The sequence below is a fragment of the Carassius gibelio genome, chromosome B21 (assembly GCF_023724105.1).
Source record: "Carassius gibelio isolate Cgi1373 ecotype wild population from Czech Republic chromosome B21, carGib1.2-hapl.c, whole genome shotgun sequence".
NCBI lineage: Eukaryota > Metazoa > Chordata > Actinopteri > Cypriniformes > Cyprinidae > Carassius > Carassius gibelio.
The window spans coordinates 10,187,510-10,213,967 of NC_068416.1; the positions used below are offsets into that span (position 1 = coordinate 10,187,510).

Genomic DNA, 26,458 nt, shown 5'->3' on the forward strand with positions numbered 1-26,458 from the left:
TTCCGCTGTACCAAGGATGCCTCTCACCCTAACCATGGACTCTTCACCCTCCTTCCATCCGGCAGGCGTTACAGGAGCCTACGCTCTCGCGCTAGTAGGCTCAGGAAGAGTTCTTCCCCGAGGCTGTGACACTTCTGAACGCCACACCACCAATCTAACCTGCAACTGCTTTTACTGGTCACAGTACTTTACAAACATGTATTTGCACTTCTCATATTTTGCACAGACTACTGTTCAAGCTATTAGTTACAGTAAACTATTTGTATCAAAATATCATTACTGATATTTTGCATAGAATACTTTGTTTAACAATACTATTGTACACTCAACCAACTGTATTTATTACCACTGTCTTATGTTGCTGCTGTTATTAATGTATATATAATCCTACATTGCATTCCTATTTATATTCTCTGCTGAACACTGTATATAGCAACTCCACTGTACATTTTGTAAAGCTTCACTTACTCTGCACTTATATGTATATAAAACACTATATTCTTGCACCTCTGGTTAGTTGCTAACTGCATTTCATTAGTGGTGTACTAAATTGTGCATCACAATAAATTAGTTTATTAGTTTATGTTAAAACTGTGTGATCCAAATGGAAGGAAATTTGATATAGAACTCAAATATCTTAAATTTAGGCCTAAATGCTTTGGTTTTAAAATAGTAAACCAATAAAAACTAATTATATATATATATATATATATATATATATATATATATATATATATATATAATGTTTGTATTATTTTAAAACAATTTCCTTAAAAAAAAAACATACAAACACATGATTTAGTTTTTACTATTTATTTTCAGAAATTTGTGATAGATAAAAGGCCCAAATAAAATTAAAGGTCATACAAAAATGTGTTGGAGTTTCACAAGTACAAGTGCATAAACATGAAGAACAAAGGTAAACAATGCGAGAAGATTCACTAGATGAATTGCCTTTATCATACTTTCATGTCACATTTGAATAGTTGCACTTATACAAACACATATACAACATTCACAACACACGATGCTTAAAAAAAAAAAAAAAACGATTAGGTTAAATGCATAGATATCCTTAAAAACCCAACATTTTAATTTAATAAGAGTTACGTTAAAACAAACAAACAAAAACAAGGTTTTACTAAGGTCAGGATACTAGAAAAGAAACCGCTTCAAGTTCCTGAGGTATCGTTGAAGACAGCTTATAATCCTCAGTACTTAGATGCTGTCTACTGCAGTTACGACAAGCATTTTGTTCTTATAAGACTAAAATTGGTAAGCCTAGATCCCGTTCCTTCATGTGACTATGCTTTGAATGACCGAAGATGCTGGAAAAAAAACAAAATATGGATTCATGAACTGCATATAGTGCATACAGCTAGAAAGAAAACAGGTTCCCTTTACTTTATGATAGGTGGCCAGAACATGAAGCCTAATGACGCCGCTTTCCCCAGAGACACAGTTCAGCCTCAAATAGCAGCGACATGTCCTTAGATTGCATGTGTCTAAATACACAGCTAAGTGTAAGTGAACAACTGCAGCAAAACCAGAAAAGATGCACAGCTGGAACTGCAGAATTTTAACATTAAATGATAAAATGGTTGAAAAAAAAAGATAAAAAATCAAACAATCATATTAAACTTAAGTGACATAAGTAAAGGGAGTTTAGGCAGTGCAAAGAGTGCCTGGTTCACATCACATCTAATCATACGGCTGAAAAATTATTTAGTGTAAGTCCAAATCGCTCACATATTACATGAGGCACTTTTAAACTGTAAAAAAGTGCATTTGAGATCAGGCAGTAGCACCACTGGTTTATGAGGTCACTTTTATCAGCTGGTTTCTCACTTCCTCCTTCTTCCGCAGTATTTGCCTTGGCATCCTGCGCCCCCTACAGGAAAAGACACTGTCACTACCACCACTACTTCTATAACAGCGTGTCATGTTTATTCTCAATACAAACAGTGTTATTTCAGAATAATTCAGAAACTATTGTACTTGTATTTTTTTATCAATATTTTGCAATTATTTTATTTCTATACTTGCTGTTTTCAGTTTTTTAAACTAAATGAAATGTTGCTTTGGCAGAAAAAAACAAATGTTTAAGGGTTTTAAAAATATATTTTTTAATATTTTATTATATTTTCATATTTTAGCATATCTAAGTTAAAGTTCATTTGATTTCAATTAACAAAAGTCATTATTTCAGGTTTCTGTATGGACAATAGAAAAAAACAGTGCATTCATGTCTGCTTACGTACCTCTGTAGCCTCCAGCACCTAGAAAGCCTTGAAGAGCTGCATATTTGGCTGCTTTTGCTATAAAGAATCACACAAGACACGAGCAATAAATACTTGTTATTGGCTGTAGATAATGTACAGGTCTAGACCAAACTATAATTTTATCATGTGCTGCATTTGTAATATTAGCTAATAAAGAGTGTGCTGAAATAGCAGAACGTCTTACATTGCTGAGGTGTAAGTGGAGCACTTCCAGGTCCCCCTGCACCAGTGCCACCGTAACCTACAATACAATATAATATAATCACAACTCTTCATTAATCACACTGAACAAATTACACTAATCACTGTAACACACTGGTACAGTAAAATATCATTCACTGTTTATTTACACACCACCAAAATGTTCCTCTAGTAATGTAATCATCTGATTTTGTTTTTACGCATGTAGGTTTTGACTTTCAATGGATGGATGAAAATAATAAGATCCAATTTAACTCTGTTTCCCGATCTCTGCTGTTTTATAAATTCATCTGAGAGAAAAATAGGTGTGGATGAGGAATTTCCCCAAGAGGCACAAGAAGAATTGAGGAAGGATATAACAGCTCACCTGGCTGATAGCCTTGACCACCCAGTGCACCCGTGCCAAAGCCTTCAGGACATTGAGACAAAGGCAGGTCAATTTAATCTATCCAAAGTTTACATCCAGTATTCTCATTTAGTTGTTGAGATGAATGAGAAGAATTTGACAAAAACCATGCTCTAAGTTTAGTGAATTTGCCTTATTATAAATAATCTTAAATGGCAATGCAACAAATATAACTTTACCAGTTCCTACTGGGCTTCCAGCACCTCCTCCGAGACCTCCACCTGCTCCTCCAAGACCTCCCACACCTCCAGCTGCACCTAAACCTCCATACCCTACAATAAAAACAACAAGTCAACATTATAATCATATGATGGCAAAGATGTCAGTAGTGATTCAATTTAATGTCACCACAGCAATATCTGATTGAAGTATGAACAGAGGTGAGCATTTCTGTACAAATGTAATACTTACTTAAGTTTTAAAAACAATGCTATTTATGGAAAAACACACTTTTAAAGAATATAGTAAAATTGCAAGCAGACACCTAAATGCATTTAATGTACTATTAAATCAAAATGTATTATATTTTAAATATATATTAAATGCAACTTTAAAATACTTTTTTGACCATTTTAAGTAGGACTTGAGTACACATTTATAAATAATGTGACTACATTGTGGAAAGTACTGACAAGTATTCATGGTAAACTACACCATACTTTAATGCATTTCTATTGAAAAAAAAAAATATGAAAGTCACATATTTAAATATATTTCTAATTACACATTTGCAGTGATGAAGGTTTAGTACAGATAAAATATATTGATTTGTAAATTAATGCAATATAACTCTACAGTTAAAATTAATAACCAAGTAAGCACATCAGTTAACATCAAAATAATTGTACTTCTCTGAGATTATATAAAAAAAAAAAAAAATTGAACTACATTATTACAAAGTGCACTTTTCAAAAGTGTGTTTAGAAATGATGTCAAGAAAGCATACTATATGTAAGTACACCTAAGTGGTCCTTTATTTCATTAACAAATCTCCAAGAACAGTTTTTTAATATAAGGTTCTTTTAAGATGTGAAGAACACTGCAAGTGCATATTCAATACAGTTAACAATTCTCTCTACCATCATCCAAGCCAGACTAGGAGTTATCAATACATTCAGGCTCCTAAGCTAATGTAATGATAATATTAGTAAGTCATAATTATATTTATATTTTAAAACACACCTGATTTCCCAGGTTTCAAAGCTCCAGCTCCCAGGCCACCACCTGGATATCTGGCACCTAAACCTAAAACAAACAAAAAACCTTTAATATAATTATTTATGGCACAGATTTGTTGTTAATGTGATTTAAGATGCACATGTATATTTGAGTATTTAATGCATTGTTGCATTTGTAATAGATCTTGTCTTTTATATACTAATTAACACATTTTAATTTTATTCAATCTGTTCAAACTATGTGAACAAATTTCATTCAGTTTGATTGCATTACTATCAAAACTTATTTTTAATGTATATTAAAGCACATCATACCTCCACCCAGCCCTCCAACTCCTCCAGGACCTCCACCAACACCTCCTGTTCCTGCTCCTAGACCACCACCAAGACCTCCACCAACACCTCCTCTTCCAGCCCCACCTAATGTTCCAGTTCCTCCATAGCCTGGAACATTAGCCATAACAAAAACAAATATGTGTGATAATCTTTTTTTGTCTAACCTACAAAGGATAGGTTATTGTAGTATTAAAGTGCTGATTTTATGGGTTTTACATACTTTTAGGTGGTTTTACCGCGCCAGGACCATAACCATAACCAAGCCCTTAAAAAAAAGTAAAAAAAAGTGTAAAAAAAAAAAAGTAGTCCAAATTTCAGAAGTAAAAACAATGTGGGTGATTTTTGCAGTTTCTCTCTGGTATTGTTAACAAGAAATATACACATCAGCTGCTTGGGTGTCCCACATTACCCAATGTTCCAGGTTAGCCTTATTAAGCATTTTTTAAATTGTGGGAGTAATATGAGATGCGTAACACCCAAATAACACTTCAAATACTTACCACCAATTCCAGGCCCTCCAAGTCCCCCAGCACTGCCCGGGCCACCACCATAACCACCGGGTCCTGTTCCATATCCGCCTGGGCCTCCATACCCACCAAGTGTGCCTGCTGCCCCATAAACTTTCATCAAAGTGATAAATTCATCATTTAACAGTGTTTCCAGGTCAGTGTGTAAAATACAACCAAACTACACTTTCATCATAAGAATTGTGGATTAGCAAATATGTTTTCTGGCACCTTTTCCTTGTTTGCTGCCCACTGCAGCCCCACTGGGGAACCTGAGGCCTGCAAAAAAATGAAACATACAATTCTCAACAAAGCAACAACTGTCAGAACTGGTACATAAAGTATCATGAATATGGTGTTTTATTTCCATCTGAAAAATATTTACCAGTCCCTGGTAGGATGCCTCCGGCTCCTAAACCTCCAGCTCCTCCATAACCTACAATAGATTTACAAACTCATAAGTTCTACATTCTAATGTAAATGTTGAGTACACTTTATTCATCTCCACCTCCTGGTAGTAAACCACCGCCTCCAGGCAGAAGTCCAGCTCCTCCTGTTCCAGCTGGACCCAGTCCACCTAAACCCCCAACTCCTAGAGCTCCAGTTCCACCTGTACCGCTGTAAACTACAGGAAACAGATTGATTGTGTTATAATCCTAAAAAAAACACAGCTAATAGACGTTACAGATCAAGATTTTCATGGTAAATCACCTTTAGGGGGTTTAACTCCTCCTCCAACTCCACCAACTCCTCCTGGAACTCCACCAACTCCACCTGGAACTCCACCAACTCCACCTGGAACTCCACCAACTCCACCTGGAACTCCACCAACTCCTCCTGGAACTCCACCAACTCCTCCTGGAACTCCACCAACTCCACCTGGAACTCCACCAACTCCACCAGCTCCTCCTGGAACTCCACCAACTCCTCCTGGAACTCCACCAACTCCACCAACTCCACCAGCTCCTCCTGGAACTCCACCAACTCCACCTGGAACTCCACCAACTCCTCCTGGAACTCCACCAACTCCACCTGGAACTCCACCAACCCCACCTACACCACTGCCTACACTTCCAGGTCCTCCTTCAATAATGCCTGGGGTATCTCCACGTCCAGCAATGGCTCCACCTCCAATGACTACAGTAAGAAAAATAAAATAAATCTTTTTGCAAATGAAAAAGCACCCGCTTTGCTTGCCCAAATATTTAGAGACAGTAAGAGTACAGTGAATGGCATGAAGTACCTGGGGGCTTTAGTGGTTTGGCTCCTGGAAGTGTTCCGCTATCGCCAACTCCTAAGGTAGAACAACTTTATTTTAAGTGATTTATTCATACAGGGACATACAAATATTAAAGCCTCTTCAAGCAATGTTTACCACGAACCTTATTTTCATATAAACTTAAAATAAATCAAAAACCACCATTCTGAAAACCTAAAATAAGAACTTTTCAAGGGAACCATTAGAAGACTAATTCTTTGTATCTGACTCTGGAAAAAAAATATTATCTTTGTCTCTTATACAGATTATATTGTGAATTTTCACAGCTAATTATATTTGCATTAAAAAAGCATTAACAAGCTCAGTAAAATGCCATTTTTAATAAATAAAGCTACTACGACCGCACCCTGGTGAAGAAAAAAAAATGCATTTCCATAATGTAGGCCTACTTAAAGTGCTCTATTTTCACACAGTAATTTTGAATTTAATGTACCAAAAATTATTCTTAAGTACCTTTTAAGATAAACTTAAGTACATTATATAAATGTACTCAAGTGTGCTATTTTGGGACACCATGAATATTAACTAAAAATGTTTAACAAATCTGTACTAAATACATCTCTGTATTTAAAATATGTATTTAGTTACCACTTGTAGTACACTTGAACCATCTTTCATACACTAGTACACTCAAGTGTAGTGCAAGTGGTGACTAAATATTTATTTTTAATACAGTATGTTAAAAGCACATTCTAGTTTCTATTCACAGTGTCCCAAAATAGCACAGCTGAGAACCCTTAGATGATCTTAAGTTTATTTTAAAGGTTCTGTATGTAGGATTAACACCGAGCACATTTTCAAAGGAGAATAACTGACTGTAGCATTTTAGTATATTAAGTACGAAATTAGTACGTGAAAATAGAGCGCTTTAAGTAGTACACAATGGAAGTGTACTTTTATTTTCCACTTGGGCATGCAAGAGACTCCTCGACCACTAGAGGGAGCCGTAACATTAGCAAGATTTGAACATGACGTAGGTGGATTATTTCGTTAAACTGGCTGAACTCCTACCACTAGCGAATACTAAAATAACAAACAGGAAACATAATCTTGAATTCAGTTATTTTATGTGAGGTCAGTATTTATTTCAGGTTACGAAGACAGATCTTACCGTCGGGTCGTGGCACTCCCGTTCCACCTAAAAAGGGAGAACGTCAATAAGGTAAAAAGGAATGGTCAGACTTAATAAATTACTGTTACAGTACAAATAAAAGATAAATACAAACCTGGTACAGTTCCAGTGATACCTAAAACATGAAAAAAGGTCATACATTTAGTAATTTTGTGTTGACGTATCTCTTCAAATCCCATTTTCAACACTTCATAAGTAATTACAAATCATTCTGAACACGCAATGTATTCTGATATCAATTTATGTTTTTTTTTGTGTGTGTTATGTGGTTTTTCCAGGCTATATTACGGCCTTCATCAATAACCAGCTGTTACATAGTAGCCTACACAAATGGAAATAATTGTAATTAATTCAAGTATAAATATGAATAGCTTATTTTAAGAATAGTTTTGCCAATACTAGGCCTGCTACCACTACTACTATTAGTCATAGTAAAAGACACAGTTTACTCCAAATATGTATGACCATCTTACTTCTGTGGACCAAAGAGCAAAATTTTAAAAGAATATTCAGTCAAAACATACACGTATCATTAAAGTGAAAAAGAAGGTATGAGCGGCAGGACCTGGCATCTTAAAATCCATCAAGTACATCCTCTTTTCCTCCATCCATCCAGTGTTAAAGATAATAAAAGCATGATTTTATGGTGCAGTTTAATTCATGCTTCAAACTTGGAACAAAGCTCAATAACCCAAAATCGTATCAGTGAATCGTGAATTGTGTAGTTGGCCAAAGATTGTGTCTGAACAAACATAATCTTGTGAACTTTTCATGTCTGTACTGTAGGCTTGTCTAGAATTTGACTGTCACAGAAGATCCAATGTATGCTTTTTATTCTATGTACATTAAATGTGAGCTACAAAAAGAAATCACATTGATAAAAAATAGATGACAAACTGAAAAGGATGATTTCTATAAAGCTCACTGAAAAAGAAGAGTCTACCTGGTTTTTCTCCAGCTAAAATGGGTATTCCTGTCCCACCAACCCCATCAAGTCCACCTGAAAAAGATTACATGCTGCTCAGTTTCTATCCTTTTAAAAAGTTGGAAATTCAACTTAAAATATCAACTCCAATAGACCCACCTGATCCCTCTATTTGTCCGCCAGATTCTGAAATAATCACAAAATAAAACTGGTGGCTAAAAGGTGAAAATCCCTGCTCATTTTTTCTTACATTGTCAAAAGGGACAAATTGTTTTATTCTAGTTCATGGGATCAGATGGGATGTAAAAAAAAAAAAAAGATTTGAAAAAAACTTGTCTTACCAGTCTTGGGAGCTTTTGTTCCACCTGTGTGTTCAACACAATGTTAAAATTACAACTCAGGAACAAACAAATTAACAGCTAAATAATAAATAATAGATGCAATAAATATCTATAATAGAGTAAAGGAAAAAGGGGAATAATCTTGACCTTCTCCAGCACCACGGGTTGCACCATCTGGACTGCCAATCACTAACATGGAACAGGTAAGAGTGATGGTCTACTATTATGGACATTACATACAGTATGTGTATTTTAATGTACATTCCAAATGAATTGCATTACCTCCATCAACTCCAGGTTTAGGTCCTGCTCCACGATCTGTGCCGGTAGCATCTGTACTTCCTGGAATTACTGTTCCTCCTATGATGCCTATGATGAAAATTGCAATAGAAATACGGTACTGGAAAATGGATGGTTAGATCATATAACCATAGGTTGCCAACTCACCATATTTGTCTGGTTTAGTCCCTGAAACTGGTGTGCCTCCAGCCCCACCTACACCACCTGTGATGAAACACTGAGCATGTAAACAAATTCCTTTTTGCATCTATCAACTGTTATTAAGTCGTCTTTTAGCAATAATCATCACCAGTTCCGATTCCTGTTCCTATGGCCCCAGTTCCACCAGTTGCTGGTACCGACCCGCCCAACACACTTCCAGCCCCACCAGCTGGTTGTCCTAGAGGGAATGCATGGGGTCAAATCTTAGTTTCTATATTTGTGATATTTTAATTGTAAAAGTTAAGTACCAGAAGTGGTTTACCATATTTAGGTGGTTTTTGTGCTCCTCCATACCCTTAAGAATGAAATGTGCAAAACAGCATGTTTAGATGACATACTTCAATTTTAGTAATTAGTATTTCACATCTAATGAAAGTTTAGAAAGAAGAAAACTTTACCTCCATATCCAACACCGGTCCCAACTCCTCCAGGCAGAACTAAAACACACGTATGTATGTATGTATTTATTTATTTGTTTGAATTGTATAAAAAAAGTACTTAAAACATTTCACAAATTGCTTTTTGTTCCATTGAAGAAAGAATATCATGTTGCTTTAAAACAAGTAAATATAGGTAAGAAAAGATTTCTTTGGATGGAGTGTCCCCACATACCGCCAGTACCTCCTACCAATCCTGTTCCAGCTCCGGGTACACCTCCTGCTCCCAAGACACCTCCAGATCCAGGTAAACCTTTCAAGATATACATGGGTTTAGACCATGTTAATGTTGTATCATTTTAAGGCAAGCATTTTATATTTATACTTAACAAATATTGGTAATGTGCATTAAACACAAATACATTATATTCAAAAAAGATTTGGTAACATTTTTGTTACCAGTTAAAGATGTACCATATATTACTGTACTATAAGTGTAATATATATTAATCAATGATCAAGAGCCATTTGCAATATGTATGTAGTGTGTTTCAACTTGCCATATTTAGCTGCTTTTGATCCAGGTCCATATCCTATAAGACACATGTAATTAATTGAAGGATAAGTTGATCAGGTACAGTTTTAATAATACAGATTTATTAATTCCTGTGTATGACTTACTCTGACTGGTTTAAATTACCTCCAGCACCTGTTCCATAGCCATGCCCAAGCCCTCCTCTGCTTCCTGCTCCGACAGCACCACCAGGTAATCCAGACCCCTGGCCTCCTACAGTCCCTGGACCATAACCACCAACTGGCCATGCCCCTGTGCCAAATCCTCCTGCTGGACCAGTTCCTACCTGACCCTGCAGACCAAGTCCCGGAGCTCCTCCACTAGCAGCAGCACCTAAACAAGGATTAAAATAAGTGTTAATGCCATATTGTAATAAAAAAACATGATGGCATAATGAATTGAAAATATCCTACCATATTTTAGGGCCTTTGGTCCACCTGGATATGCTGCATTTGATACAAATTATTAATGCAAATATGGAAACAAATAGGAAAGCATAAACTTCATAAATGTAATAAAGTCTTTGTCAGCATACCTCCAGAGCCAGGTCCATATCCTCCAGCAGGTACTCCTCCTGGCCCATAACCACCCACAGGTGCCCCTCCAGGTCCGTAGCCACTGATTGGTGCTCCCCCTGGTCCATAACCACCAATTGGTGCCCCCCCAGGTCCAATTCCTCCACCTGGTGTTCCTCCAGCAGCTCCAACACCTGACACTGTTCCACTACCAAGTGACCCTCCTAATCCTCCAGGCAATCCTGTTCCACCAAAAATATTGTAATTTATACTTTGTCTTTCTCTACATAGATACTAAAATTTGGAGATTATTTAATTTCACCATACCGTATTTGCGAGCTTTGGCCCCAGCGTATCCTAAAATAAAAGAAGTCAATATTAGAGAAATACAATTTAGCAGTGGTTAAAGCTATGTATCGTACTTGTTATGAACTTTTAAATGTCATATTTCTACTAAGTGTATAAATATGAGCACAGCAAAATCTTTATAGCTTGTGCTTCTGTGGAAAACCTCCAATGATCCAATCTTTACCTCTTTTCACCTGCTGATAAAAATAGTCTAGTCTAACAACTTCAAGATGTTGCCTCAAAAAACCTTAGCTAGATAAGTGTTATGAGGCATAACTGCTCAATGATGAGCTGCAGAGTATCGAAATACTACTTATGCTTAAAATCATCATCTGGTACATAATCAACAATGTGCTCTAACCACACTAAAGCTACATTACTGTGTGCTTGAATGATACAGTAATCCTCTTGGATAACACTGATGAGACATTAGAATGTGCCCAAGAATGCAATGGCTATGTTTAGTCAACCAAAAGAAAGGTCATCTGGGGATAGACTTGGCTAGACATGCTACTTTGGTTTCCAGATTGGCTAGGGTTTAATTAAAATACAGAAAAGGTTGAAGCTATCATCTTCTTATGACATTGCATTACTATGCCTGGTGAGTTATTAGCGATGCTTTGTGCCTGTCTGTCAGTTTGGTTCAATAACAAATGCCAATATAACCAACCAGTGTCAATGTTGCAATGTTCATCAATTTTGAACAAATCTGATTTAGCTATAGAGCAGAAGACAACAGTGTCATTGTTTTTTAGCCCAGTGTTTGAAATCTTCAGAAACTCTGATTTACCTCCAGGTCCAAATGCACTTCCAGGAACACTACCAGGTCCAAGCCCACCACCGGGTACACCTCCTGGACCAAAACCCCCACCAGGGACCCCTCCTTGTCCAGCCCCAGTTCCTGGTATAATCCCTGCCCCAAATGGTCTAACACCAGTGCTTGGTAATCCACCTGGAATACCTGCAGCTAATCCAGTGCCTGGGCCTAAACCAGCACCTCCACCAAGTAGACCTTGAAAAATAAAAATTATATTTAATGTTGTAAAGGTAAGTAAAATTATATTTAATGTTGTAAAGCTAAGTAAAGTTTGGATAATAAATGCTATCAATAAAACCAACATAATCCATTTAACAGTACAATATGTTGAAGCATTGAATTAAAGGTTGCTTTACCATATTTACGAGCCTTTGCCTCTGCATATGCTGCAAAGCATCAGAATATTTATTATTAAATATGACCTCAAATCTTTATAGCAAACTTTATATCATAAAATATGATGGTATGATTTGGTACCATTTCCAGAGCCGGGAAGTCCCCCAGCACCACCACTAGGTAGACCACCAACTCCACCAGGTAATCCACCAAGTCCACCTCCAGGTAGCCCTCCAACTCCGCCTCCAGGTTGTCCACCAATCCCAAGACCTCCACCAGGTAATCCACCAAGTCCACCTCCAGGTAGCCCTCCAACTCCGCCTCCAGGTTGTCCACCAATCCCAAGACCTCCACCAGGTAGTCCACCAAGTCCAACACCGGCTGCTCCACCTGGCAATCCTCCTGTACCTAAAGTCCCACCAGGACGTCCAAGCTGAGCTAGGAAGTATTTATCAATATCTTACATTTCTTTAGGTTTCTGTCACTGTGGTAAAATGACACAAATTATATATGAAATAAAACAATCAAATCTAAGAACAGTAATGTATTCTTATATCATATTATACTATATTATTAGGATTAGGTTTTTCCTGTGGGAAACTAGTTGAGGAGCCCTTATGTTATACAGTATATACTAAATCATTAAGAGGCATGTTAAAGTAAAAACAATTTTAATAATAAAAGAAGCCAAACAACAGAGAAACAAAAATAAGTCTGGAGTTTTAATGAAACTTTTAAAAAATTATTTTGTATGGGGGAAATATAAATAAAAACTCTTCATACACACCTTCCTGCAATTTTTTTTTATAATTCTCAGCACCTTGGTTTAGGTGTGTTTGATTAGAGTTGGAGCTAAGGTAACTCTCCAGGAACAGGGTTGGCTATCCCTGTGCTAGAGCTAAATTGTATATTTATGGACACAGTTAAGACAATTACAGTGACATTAATATTGATTTGTCAATATCAAGAACTACAGTATTTCATTGTACAATGCAAAATGTAAAGTCATACCATATTTTCTTGCTTTGGCTGCAGCATATCCTAAAACATGACAGAACAGTATGTATCATTGTGCTGTTAATGATAATCAATTTGAAAACAAAACAAGTTAATTATCAGGATACCTTCAGGACCAACTCCAGGGATTCCACCAGTGCCAAGTCCACCAACTCCCAAACCAGAACCAGGAAGTCCTCCAGCTCCAAGGCCACCCGCTCCCAAACCAGAACCAGGAAGTCCTCCTGCTCCAAGGCCACCCGCTCCCAAACCAGAACCAGGAAGTCCTCCAGCTCCAAGGCCACCCACTCCCAAACCAGAAACAGGAACTCCACCAGTTCCTATCCCGGAAGCTAGAGAGTAAACAACCCAAAATTGCTTACAAATTAAGATGAAACTCTGTTTTTATATATGTTGCATAATAAACATCAACTTAATTTTTCATGTTTGATTTGGCTTTTTCTACTTTAACTTATTTTTACCAGGCTTAATATTTAAAATTTGGTTCCCTCTGATATCTACTGTAATAATTTCCACGAAAGAGACAGTTGTCAGCCAGGTGATTATATATAACATGAATCTAGAAGTTTTCTTACCATACTTCCGAGCTTTTGCCCCAGCTCCTAATGAGAGACAATCGGTATATATTATAATACTGAAGTAAATTTCGGTGTTTTAGATAATCCTGAAACATTTCTCTATTTGTAATAAATCATAAATTTACCCCCAGGATAGAAACCACCAGCTCCCGGATATAGGACACCAGGAGTTCCCCCACCAGCTCCAGGAATGACTCCAACACCTGGAACACCACCTGCACCTGGAACACCGCCTATGCCTGGAACACCACCTGCACCTGGAACACCGCCTATGCCTGGAACACCACCTGCACCAGGTATAGCTCCAAGCCCACCACTGAGACCTGGAACACCACCAGCCCTTGTGAGAGTCAGCAATATCTAACATGTCGTATAGATATATATTGAAATTCTTTCTCTGAAGAAAGTCTCATTTTTTTTCCTGCATGACTTACCGTACTTAGCAGCTTTAGCCTGAGACTTAGCAGCGCTTGTACCTTAAATGGAGTAAGAAAGTAAATTTCCATACATACTCTGGAATCACATGGCAAATAACTTGATTTTAAATAATGAGAAGCTAATGTCTTTGGCTGACAAGTATAATTTGTGTTCGTTGATCTCAAATGTAAATAACTACAATGAATAAAGGGATACATTTTTAACTGAATGCTACCTCCAGACTTTGGTGATATAAGAGGATATCCACGGAACACGCCTGGTATTTGTTGACCAAATCCTCCACGACCTCCTGAAAGTGAAAAGATAAATGAGTTCTGTTAGAATTAGTTTTCATACCTTTTATTGAATGGACTGTTCTTTTAGTAACTTATTTTACCATTAGCTCCAAGTGCACCTTGACCAAGCTGCCCTATAAACACAAAATAGAAGAGAGAGAGTCTCAGAAAATATTTTAATTGCTGGATAAAGCTATAAATTATAAAACTATAAACCACATAAATCTTACCAGTTTGAGATCCTGTGGCTACACCTGGCAGAACGCCTCTACCTCCAAAACCTACGTATTAAAACAAAAATGTAAATGTCATATCTATATGAAAATTCAGTTACACTTTATTTTAAAGGGTTAGTTCAGCCAAAAATGAAAATGATGTAATTAATGACTCATGTCGTTCCAACCCCGTAAAACCTCCGTTCAACTTCTGAACACAGTTTAAGATGTTTTAGATTTAGTCCGAGAGCTCTCAGTTCCTCCATTGAAAATGTATGTACGGTCTACTGTCCATGTCCAGAAAGGTAATAAAAAACATCATCAAAGTACTACATGTGACATCAGAGGGTCAGTTAGAATTTGTTGAAGCATCGCAAATACATTTTGGTCCAAAAATAACAAAAATTGCGACTTTATTCAGCATTGTCTTCTCTTCTGGTCTGTTGTGAGCACGTTCATAACTGTGTTCTGAAGATGAACGGAGGTCTTGCGGGTTTGGAACAACATGATGATGAGTCGTTAATGACATCGTTTTCATTTTTGGGTGAACTAACCCTTTAAGGTGTCCTTGTTAGAATGTAATTAGGGCCGGGACTCGATTAAAAAAAATTATCTAATTAATTAGAGGCTTTGTAATTAATTAATCGAAATTAATCGCATTTTAATCGCATATAAATATTTGACCTGAGAACGGTGAGAAGTAATTTTTTTTCACATGGATTTATAGTATATCATTGAATAATGACTGAATACATAAGCTTAAGCAACAAAATATTGTTTATTTTTGTTCAACCAAGCCTAGCACACCAGTGCAATTTTTGCCATTAAGTGTAGCAATAGCATATTTAGAAACAATTTAGAAATAGTACATTTCAGAAATTCAGGTAGCCTATAGGTGCTGGAACCTTCTGTAAAGTGTTTTTTAAGTAAAACACAATACTGTCAATTACATTCAGAACATTGGAAAACCTGACTATTAGAAAAGATCTCTCTGTTGCTTCAGAGGCCATAACATACTAAGTCCAACTCTCAATAACCTTGGCCAAAACAATAAAGAGTTCAACATAAACTGCCAGTTGCACCAACAAAGTAATACATAGTTCAACATAAAGTGTAAAGTCCACGCTAGCTGCTATATGTTTTGCGTTGAGGTGATACTTGAGGCTCGATGTGCTGCAGTGATATGCGAACGCTAGTTGGTGCTCCAGTATAATCGGTCCCGCCGAAACTCATCCAGTGAGAAACGTTCCGCGGTGCAAAAATAAGTTATAAAAAATGTGGGATTTTTTTTCTGTAACTAATTAATCTTAATTAACGCGTAGGTTGAAGTAACCTCATAGTAATTACACATATAAAAATTAGAGTAATATTAATTAACTACTTGTAGTTACTATATGGTTAGGGTTAGGATTAGGGTTGGCTTAGGGGCACGTGCATGTAATCATGCATAAATAAATGTTATTATAAAAGTAAGTAAATGTAACATGTAACAAGGACATCTCAAAATAAAGTGTTACCAAATATTCTAGAAACAATGGAATTTCTAATAACTGTCAAAAATTTCAGTCTCCCACCTTGTCCAGGAACTATACCCCCTTGGTATAGCCCAGGAATCCCAACACCTTGTTTGTTTGGAGAAAGAAAAATAAAACAATTCTTTCTTGTCAAAGATTTGATTAAAAATATTCCAACAAAAAGGGAGCTCCATTAATAGACACAGTTACCTGGCACTGGTGCCTTCCCAATCTTTCCAACTTTGCCCCCAGCACCTATCCCAGTTCCAGATCCTGGTAAGCCAGTTTGAGGTAGAAAAGGTGCTAGGAGCGATAACGGATTGAAAAGTTGCAAAGGTTAAAAGTTGCAAGTAAATGCAAACAGCAGTAATTTAACAGTGATACACCTCAAAACTTACCTCCACCAGGTGCAACTCCTGCTCCTCCAATTCCAGTTCCAGTGCCACCAGGTCCAATTCCTACACCTCCAGGCCCAACTCCAGCTCCACCTGGTCCAATTCCTGTGCCACCAGGACCAATTCCTGCACCACCTGGACCAATTCCTGTGCCGCCTGGACCAATTCCTGCACCACCTGGACCAATTCCTGTGCCGCCTGGACCAATTCCTACACCACCTGGTCCAATTCCTGCACCTCCAGGCAGAACTCCCGCACCCCCAGGTCTAAGTCCTGTGCCACCTGGACCAATTCCTACACCTCCAGGTCCAAATCCTATTTAATCAAATCCAGCATGTGTTGATACAATTTAAATATGTATTTTTAAAAAGTGTAATCAAGTTTCACACCTTAATTCAAACCAATACTCATGTCCATAGATCTAGCTTTACCTGGTTTTGGTGGTTTCTGACCAGTTGTTCCAGCTCCAGGATAAGTACCATATCCACTATAGCTACCTAAAAACAAATTCAATTTTTAAAGCAGCAGATAATATTACTTTATAATTTAACCCCTTCAGAATTCACTTTTAACTAGTCACCTTTAAATGTATTCCTTTTTATTGTTTATTGCTACAACACATAAGGAATGGAAGTATATTCTTACCACCTGATGGATAGCCTGTTCCAGCACCTCCAGGTGTAAGTGGAATAGCACCTGCTCCAAGACTTCCTGTTCCAAATGGTCCGCCACCAAAACCCCCAGGCCCACCATAACCTAAATTTACACAATCTGAGGTAAATGCATTTTGAACCAATATACTACTTTCTGACTGCAATAGCTATAAGAATAATGATGTTCACAACAAAAACAATGTATTTTAATTATGCATGCACTTTTTTATTGTAGTTGCAGAACACTTTAAAATCCAGATCATACCTGGTTTCCCAGGTTTTCTGCCTGCTCCTGTGATAAGGCAATTTTTTTGTTTATTTTTATGAAATAGTGCTATGAACAGAATCGCAAAGGCAGTAATAGAAAAAACTTGTTGTGTCTACTGTTGATTGAAAAGATGTCTTACCAGGACTCCAGACACCTTGCCCAACACCACCAGGGACAATACCACCTGGTCCGACACCACCAGGGAAAATGCCACCTGGTCCAATGCCACCTGGTCCAACACCACCTGGTCCAACACCACCAGGGACAATGCCACCTGGCCTGACACCACCTGGTCCAACCCCACCAGGGAAAATGCCACCTGGTCCAACGCCACCAGGGACAATACCTCCAGTGCTGACACCTCCTGGGCCATAACCACCAAGACCTCCGTAACCTGAAAAAAATGTGTATATATTTAAATATTTAAAGTCAAGCTACCTTTAAATTCCCTAGTGAAGATGAAACACTGCATCTTAAAGATTGCCTACCTGTTTTGGGTGGTTTTCCTCCCACACCTAGAAGCAGGAAAGGGAAAAAAATAACGTCACTAACCAAAACTTGAAATATTTCAAATTTAGCTTTTAAATATCCATATATAGTTACTAGCATTTGTTTTAATTTTCTAACCTCTTCCAGCACCTATTGGACCAGCTCCACCAGGGCCAAACCCTCCCACACCAGTGCCCACACCTGACAATAACAATTATAGAATTCTCTGTTGTAAGAAATATCACAATAAAAGATTGCTTTACTTTTAGAGTTTCTCTACCAGTTTCTCTACCTTGTCCAGCTATTCCTGTGCCAACACCACTAGCTCCAGGACCAACACCAAAGCCACCTGGTACTAAACCAGCACCCCCTGGCCTGAGTCCAAGGCCACCAAGACCTCCAGTTCCGAGAGTGCTTGGAATACCCCCATAACCTGTTTGTATTAAGCAAGACTCATGCAAGTCTTAATCAAAATAATACATTCTTTGCTCAATTTAATGCATGTGGCTGAAATTGCAAATGTACGAGAAGACTTCATTGACTGCAGTTTTCTCCCACTTACCTGGTTTTGGGGGTTTGCCACCAGCACCTACAGACAGAATAAAGTAAGATGAAATAACAAAACAAAATAAAATGCTTGAGATTTGCGTTTATTTGTGTTTATTAGGCTCAGCTTCACTGAGTTATTCTACAGTTCCTAGCAGAGACTAGCATAACCTTATATGAAACAGTTCAGTTAAGTTTGATTGCATTCTGAGAAATATTACCTGCTCCAAGGCCTCCAGTTCCAACACCAGTACCAATTCCTCCAGGTCCGAAACTTCCTGGTCCAGTTCCTATGGAACCAGGTCCAATGCCACCAGGTCTTATGCCACCAGGTCCTATACCTCCTGGACCAATGCCAGAAGGACCAACTCCACCAGTTGCAAGTGATCCAGGGCCAACACCTGTACCACCTGGTCCAATTCCTGATAGACCTCCATATCCTCCTGTGTTTACACAATGAATTTCTTATCTGATAAAGCCAATGTCTCTGCCAATCTTTACTATTAAAATTAATCTCAACTTTTAGCATGCTTTACAACGCACCTGTTTTAGGTGGCTTGACGAATGACCCTGTGGAAAAGATCAAGTTCATATAATATTTTTTGTGCCTTGATAGCATGTCTCTAAATAGTTAAATATGTTAATTACAAAATGATTATTATGTTAATTACAGTTTATTTTACATTACAGTACCATAATATGTAAAATAAATTTCATCAACCTGTCCCAAGGCCTCCAGTGCCTAATCCACCAGTACCAAGTCCTCCTGTACCAAGCCCTGCACCACCAGGCCCAATCCCCCCTAGACCTCCAGCACCGGGCCCAACTCCCCCTAGACCTCCAGCACCAGGCCCAACTCCCCCTAGACCTCCAGCACCAGGCCCAACTCCCCCTAGACCTCCAGCACCAGGCCCAACTCCCCCAAGGCCTCCAGCACCCAGTCCAGCACCTTGCCCCCAAGCACCGCCTACTCCAAAGCCTATTACAAGTTAGACAAGTAAATATTAAATTCATTAAACTTAAAATGAATAATTAGGAGAAATTTAACCTCTCACCTCCTGTCTTTCCTGGTTTGAAACCAGGTATTCCTCCAACTCCTGATAAGAAAATAAATAGGTAAACAAATAAAATTATTGTATTAGATACAGAATAAAATACAATGCACAATACAATATTCTTTATTAGTTGCTAATTTATTAAAGGTTATTGTAGCACACTGTAAAACCTGGTAAGTTAAGAATACTCAAAACATTTGTGGAAACTTATTGTCTTACAATATTTGAGTGAACAACCTCATTTTTTAAAGTTAATAAAGCTTAACATTGTTATGACAAGAGGGGCGGGGCTCAGAGCATGGGAGCCAAGCCAAGCCTGGCTTCCATGATCCCACCCCACTCATCACAATGATAATCATATGCAACTTACTTCCATTAAAAGCATATTCATTCAGATCATTATAGTTCTGTGATGGTTAACAACAGCACACTGGTACTAATGTAGTTATCAAAGAAGACTCACAATACTTGCATATAAATATTCAATCATCATGCAGTATATTTAGCCTTTAAGTTTTGCTTTCCATCCTCAATCTAACCACAGGCTCTACTCTTCACCAGAACGGTAACACTACAAAACCAACAAAACAGAAACATATGTAAATCCTAACATAACACAACATTTAAGTACTAATTGATTTCTCTCTATGTTAATCTTGTGTAAAAACACACAAAATAACACTTAATGTAAACATTTGTTTTCCTTGTTGGCTGATGCATAGCATGATGGGAACTAGAAAACGCAATCATTTTAAGTTCACCTTACTACAACAGCATTTTGAGTTTACAGAATTTATTTCAATTAAGTCCAATGAACTTTCATTATTAATTGAGCAAAATTAACTTTAATTTAAAAAATAATAATTTTCAATGTTCAGTTTTACAGTGCACTGATATGGAAGTTATGGACATTAGTTGCACATGAAATGTTTAAGAATAAATGTAAATTGTTACCAGTTCCAGGTCTGATTCCAGTTCCTGGCCCTATTCCAAGACCACCCGGACCTAATCCTGTTCCAACTCCTCCCGGACCTGTTCCAGCACCAAGTCCAGCTCCAGTTCCAAGGCCACCCCCTAAACCAGCTCCAGTTCCTCCCCCTGCACCAGCTGGTATATAAATTCCTGAGAGAGAAAGTGAACATTAATAAACTCCCTTATTAATGTGTCCTGTTCATGTTAGCATGCCAGATAAAGAAATAACCAAGCATTTAATGGCATGTTTTTGTATATATTTGAGAAACCCGAAGAGCAGAATAAGGAGAATATCTTTTAAAACATTATTTTATTCAATATAGAGTAGATAGTACCAAATTTCTGCAAACATCACTGTTTGCACTGCAAACTCATACTTTTATTTGACTTTTATTTGACAATGCATATTTGGATCTAACCCCTGCAACACATTACCAGTTTATGAGGACCATTCTTGTCCTTTACTCAGTGATGATGCCACTTACCCAGGGGGTTCTAACTAATCTTGCATCTAGTCTTTCATGTGAAACCTCAAACAGCACCGAATGCATTACCACATACGTTTCTGTGACCTCCTGCCTTGCTGTTTAAGGTTTGTAGGTATAGGGGAACAGAGAATGGATGTGATTCAGATGAAGAACAACATCTTATACATTACCTCTTCCAAGATCTTAGAACTAAAAAGCTGAAGTCCTCTGTTCTACAAACCCACTGGGAAATGCTTGTAGGTTGTTAGTATATGATGTAATGATCTGGATTAGAATTTCTCAGATCATTCCTTCAACATGTATAAAAGATGGCAAGTGGAAACCATTCCCATAAACATAAACAGTGACTTCAAATCTTTCAACAACAACAAAAAAAGTAATTTATTTTAGTCAAAATCCATCTGGGTTTATGGAGTACTATTTGTGATTGTATCAAATTAAACTTGAAAACAAATTGAAAACTTTAACCAAATGCAAATGCATCATGTTTCACTGATATGTGACATACTTCACTGATATTTAGTTTTATCCACCAATAAAAAATGAATGGAAAATCAAAGTAATATAAAATGCTATCCCAGCTCATTTTTAATGGACAATCTCTAATTTTACTAAACTACAAGTTGGCAATGTTTCCTCATCATCATACATTTTTAAGTATTAAGATTTAAAGGTAATGCAAGAACGAGACCGGAGTCAAATTTCATTGACAGTAAATCATCCTGCAAAAATCCACTATAGCACTCAGTACAGCACTTTTCATTCAAGTTGCTTACTTTTTATAATCCATCCTTTACCTGAACCTAGAACATTCAGAACACAGAAAACAAAGTACAGCCTAATTGCATACACTGTCAGCAGTGTGCAACTAAATAAAAAAAAGTGTGATGCTATTGCCAAAACTGCAATACACCTGTAATGCAATGAGATCGAAAAAGCCAAATGAGTTTGAAGAGACCTTACCTCCTTGAAGGGAGGGTTTACACAGAACCAGCAGGAGAAATCCATGCAAGAGCAGAGGTACCTTACTCCAGGCCATCCTGCTCTGTAATATCCCTCTCCACTCCCAAACTGTGGGTTTTATCCCCCAAAAGCAAATCACTGCACACCCATGTCTCGAACAAGAAGGATAAGGGGTGGGGGGCCAGTATGAAAGGGAGAGAAAAAAAGAAAGAAAGTAAGGATGGAGGAACACTACGTAATTAGGGAAACTAGCACACTTGGGTCTTGTACATTATGTTTTTTTTTTTCTGTTTTTTTCTAACCCCACCCCTAGCCCCCCTAAATGACTGGTGCTAGTGCATTTATTTGGGTCACCTCTGCCAACATGAGTCAAAGCATTGGCCAAAAAATAAAGACAGATATTTGAGGATAGGGGGAGAGAGAAAATCTCTCTCACTCTCTTAACATCTACCTCACCAAGAGAAACATCTGCCAGATATTCTCATGGAGAGTATTTCTTTTTTTATCCAATCAAAAGCAGTAAGAAATCACTCCAGATAAGGTTATTACATGATATATTGTTTCCAGCTATGGGGGTGTAAGTAACATTTAAGGACCTGACCCATCATTCAGTCATTCAAGAAGGAAGATTGCTCACTTCTGAGGTTTAAAGTCATTTGGCCAGGCTCCAGGGATCGCTCTATTGTTATTAACTTATGAGTCCCAGAGGAACACATGAAATCATGTATGTGATGGAAAACACTGAATGGGTGTGTGTTGGAACACATTATTGAAAGTTGACAACACAGATTTTAATAACCCCTGTAGCCCCAAAGCCTTTAGATCCAACTGGGATGTTGACGGCTTGATCATGAAGACATTTGAAATAATGGCGCATCCATAACAGTCCAATGTGACCTCTGAGAATGGAGGCTTACAATAGGGACCAATACAGAAATGGCCTTTTCATAATTAAGTTGTTTCTCTCCTTAATAGGCAATAAATTGTAATGTACTTCAAACTTCAAACAGTCTTTTAGGCTGAATGACGTCCAGAAGATCTGACAATAGGAGTATGAGTCACACATTACGCTTAAGCTGCTGTAAGCGTCATCTACTAGCTTAAAATGTTCATCTATCTTGACAGTCATTTGTTATTATTTGATATAATTTTTTCCATGTTTTATGAAATGGTTTCTTCTCCAGAGGTACCATTCCATATGGTCACTTACACTCATGGCTTGATGTAATACTGCCTGTACGCAACTGCCTGTTAGATTGCTGGATTCTTGCATATACATCAATTCTGGCAGTTTGTGTCAAAATTTTGTAAAGAAACCAAGGGGGTTTTCTGGAAAGGTACCATATCCCCCTCCCCACCCCTTGCTGTGTTTTAAACCCAGATTGTCTAGCACTCCTTGTTTGGTCTGGAGGAGTTTTGCCAAAAAGTCTGCGTTCAAGCACTAGTTGTGTTTCAGGCTATTGGCAAAGAATAAGATTAGGTCATTCCTCTACTGATAGACACTTTTTTTCATTTCAATGTAAAACTATGTACATGTGTATACCTTTTTGTGTTTGTGTGTGTTTGGAGGTTGAGAGGAGAAGTGTTGGCAAGAAGCATATCTCACTAATTAAGAATAAAGAATGAGTGGATGGTCTTTACTTTCCAAGCCACAAAAATAAACAACACCAAGGTCCATAACTGTGCAGTGATCCTTGGAAGAAAGCATTGACAACTAATCATTTAAAGGCACCTGCTTGATGTAAAAAATATATAATAATAATGAGTCTGTCTCTGTAAATTTGCATCATTATATATAGGACCAGATTTTTTACTCTTTCTGAAAAAGTAAGTTGTGTTTTCTCGTGCAAGGCTTGATTATTTTTTCTTTTGTTGCTGTGATTTTTTTTTAAGCTAGGCATTCTGAAAAGGAGTTGGTATCTGGTTGCTAGGGTATTGCGATTCAGTTACTAGGTTGTTTTGAAAGCTTGCTTAAGCATTGCCAGATGCTTGCTAGGGTGTTGCTATTCAGTTTTTAGGGCATTCAGAAATATTACCTGCTAGAGGGTGCTAGAGGGTTCTGGGCTGTTGCTAGGGTGTTGTTTAAGGCCATTGGAGATAGAGTTGATATTTGGTTCCAGGGTGATGCAGTTTCTACGCTGGTCTTTGAACTTATAGGTACTACTAGGGTGTTGCGAGGCACCTTCCAGAGTCAAGTCAAGTCACCTTTATTTATATAGCGCTTTAAACAAAATACATTTTGTCAAAGCAGCTGAACAACATTCATTAGGAAAACAGTGTGTCAATAATGCAAAATAACAGTTAATGGCATTTCATAATTTAATTCAGTGATGTCATCTCTGTTCAGTTTAAATAGTGTCTGTGCATTTATTTGCAATCGAGTCAACGATATCGCTGTAGATGAAGTGACCTCAACTAAGCAAGCGAGAGGCGACAGCGGCAAGGAACCCGAAACTCCATTGGTGACAGAATGGAGAAAAAACCTTGGGAGAAAGCAGGCTCAGTCGGGGGGCCAGTTCTCCTCTGACCAGACGAAACCAGTAGTTTAATTCCAGGCTGCAGCAAAGTCAGATTGTGCAGAAGAATCATCTGTTTCCTGTGGTCTTGTCCTGGTGGTCATCTGAGACAAGGTCTTTGTTTATTTTTGAGATGGAAAAATGCAGTTTTGCTAGAAACTCATAGCTAGAAATGTGGCTTTCTAAAGATTGCAATCAAACTGATGACTAAGAATTGACAGGGCAGCCATCAAGTCTTAGACAGTGTTCTAGGTTATTACATGCAGAGTTTTTAGGTCCTATAATTAACACCTCTGTTTTTTCTGAATTTAGCAGTAAGAAATTATTCTTCATCCAGTTTTTTATATCGGCTATGCATTCCATAAGTTTTTCAAATTGGTGTGTTTCACCAGGCCGCGAAGAATATAGAGCTGAGTATCATCAGCATAACAGTGAAAGCTAACACCATGTTTCCTGATGATATCTCCCAAGGGTAACATATAGAGCAGTGATCCTCAAATCTGGCTCGCGAGATCCAGTTTCCTGCAAAGTTTAGCTCTAACCCTAATCAAACATTTAATTAGAGTCGGAGCTAAACTCTGTAGGAAACTGGATCTCGCGAGCCAGATTTGAGGATCACTGATATAGAGCGTGAAGAGTAGCGGCCCTAGAACTGAGCCTTGAGGTACTCCATACTGCACTTGTGCACAGTAAATGCATGACTTCTTCATTCACTGCTACGAATTGATGGCAGTCATATAAGTACGATTTAAACCATGCTAATGCACTTCCATTAATGCCAACAAAGTGATCAAGTCTATGCAAAAGAATGCTGTGGTCAATTGTGTCAAACACAGCACTAAGATCCAATAGAACTAATAGAGAGATACAACCACGATACAACCACGATTAGATGATAAGAGCAGGTAATTTGTAACTACTCCTTAGTTACAAATTACCTGCAATTGCCTTACTTGCTATTGACCACAACAGTCTCAGTACTATGATACGATCTAAATCCAGATTGGAAGAGTACACATTTAATCAAAAAGCTTCACAATTTTGAGCTGTTACTCATGCCCATAGCAGAAATAGTTTACTTATTAGAGTATTGAATTTCTTTGAATATAATACTAATGGTGATGGATGCACAAAGTAAGCAATAATTAACATGACTACATGATGCTCATGAGAGGCAATCCCCTCTGTCTTTTATAAAAGGTTTCCCATATTAACACAATGTGAACATGATATCCAATATGCAGACAGTTTTAAAAACAAGCTGAATGCTATATTTGGCATGGGTGAAAAGCGATAAGCCTGCAATCTGCATTACTGCTGACCCAGTTACCCTCTGATTCAGAGGTTGACAGCTGATTCAGCCGAATGTCAAAAGTGTTTTTCTTTTTTTTTTTTTGAGATAGAGAGAGAGAGGTGGTGGATATATAGTGGAATAGGGTGTTTTCTCTGTCCGTAATTGGACTGAAAGTGTTTTACTGCTTTTCAGGCTGAAATGGTTTTGCATGGATACTTTGATGGAGTAACATAGTTATGTGGTGAAACATGCATGGAAAAAAAAGAACAAGAGAAGATAGATGTCTCTCCTAAGCTGATAAAGCAATTTGAAGAAACGCTTGAGAACACGGTGTCCATTGATAAGGCTTGATCTAATAAAAACACATGCAGACTTGGCATGTGATTTGTTTTGCAGTGGATCTCTGACCTAAAGCTCTATCAAGTAAAACAAATATCTCCAATACCACATCGCCTGCAGTTTCTTTGTCTTCTAACAGCTGCTTATGACTGTGCATTGTAAATTCTACCACCCTCTTGTCTGCATTAAACAGTTATGCACACAATCCCGCAGCGGTGTTTCCAGTGCCAGTGCAGAGAGGCATATCGTAGTTATGAAAACAGCTGTTGACTGAAAAGTGCCTGTTTTCAGTTTACCTAACGTCTACCTTGCGTTTACCTAATGTCTGCTGTCTATATAAGGCCCGGCACTGTGGCAAGCTGAGGGAGACTGCCTCAGCTTTTGAAGCA

The 26,458-nt window shown here is 37.8% G+C and overlaps 1 protein-coding gene across 1 annotated transcript; it reads right to left on the reverse strand.

The window, feature by feature from the left end:
* Positions 1–812: 812 nt before the first annotated feature.
* Positions 813–22,096, reverse strand: LOC127986236 (uncharacterized PE-PGRS family protein PE_PGRS54). The gene is made up of 59 exons (XM_052588502.1): positions 21,921–22,096; positions 20,452–20,619; positions 19,498–19,539; positions 19,164–19,421; positions 18,986–19,012; positions 18,664–18,885; positions 18,459–18,485; positions 18,189–18,329; positions 18,035–18,097; positions 17,896–17,922; positions 17,547–17,801; positions 17,405–17,431; positions 17,132–17,242; positions 16,918–16,983; positions 16,490–16,801; positions 16,302–16,394; positions 16,152–16,199; positions 14,593–14,643; positions 14,464–14,496; positions 14,302–14,376; positions 14,084–14,125; positions 13,775–13,972; positions 13,647–13,673; positions 13,179–13,403; positions 13,066–13,095; positions 12,196–12,492; positions 12,075–12,104; positions 11,692–11,913; positions 10,881–10,910; positions 10,574–10,795; positions 10,452–10,484; positions 10,165–10,371; positions 10,025–10,057; positions 9,700–9,777; positions 9,486–9,524; positions 9,350–9,382; positions 9,176–9,265; positions 9,034–9,090; positions 8,869–8,955; positions 8,734–8,775; positions 8,587–8,610; positions 8,405–8,431; positions 8,264–8,320; positions 7,415–7,435; positions 7,300–7,326; positions 6,153–6,203; positions 5,621–6,046; positions 5,418–5,534; positions 5,295–5,345; positions 5,141–5,188; positions 4,904–5,023; positions 4,624–4,668; positions 4,383–4,511; positions 4,072–4,134; positions 3,069–3,161; positions 2,851–2,892; positions 2,467–2,523; positions 2,262–2,318; positions 813–1,891 (listed from the first exon to the last, which is right to left on the reverse strand). The coding sequence occupies exons 1-59, from the start codon at positions 21,994–21,996 to the stop codon at positions 1,845–1,847; spliced, it is 5,646 nt and encodes a 1,881-aa protein (XP_052444462.1). The 5' UTR covers positions 21,997–22,096; the 3' UTR covers positions 813–1,844.
* Positions 22,097–26,458: the final 4,362 nt, after the last annotated feature.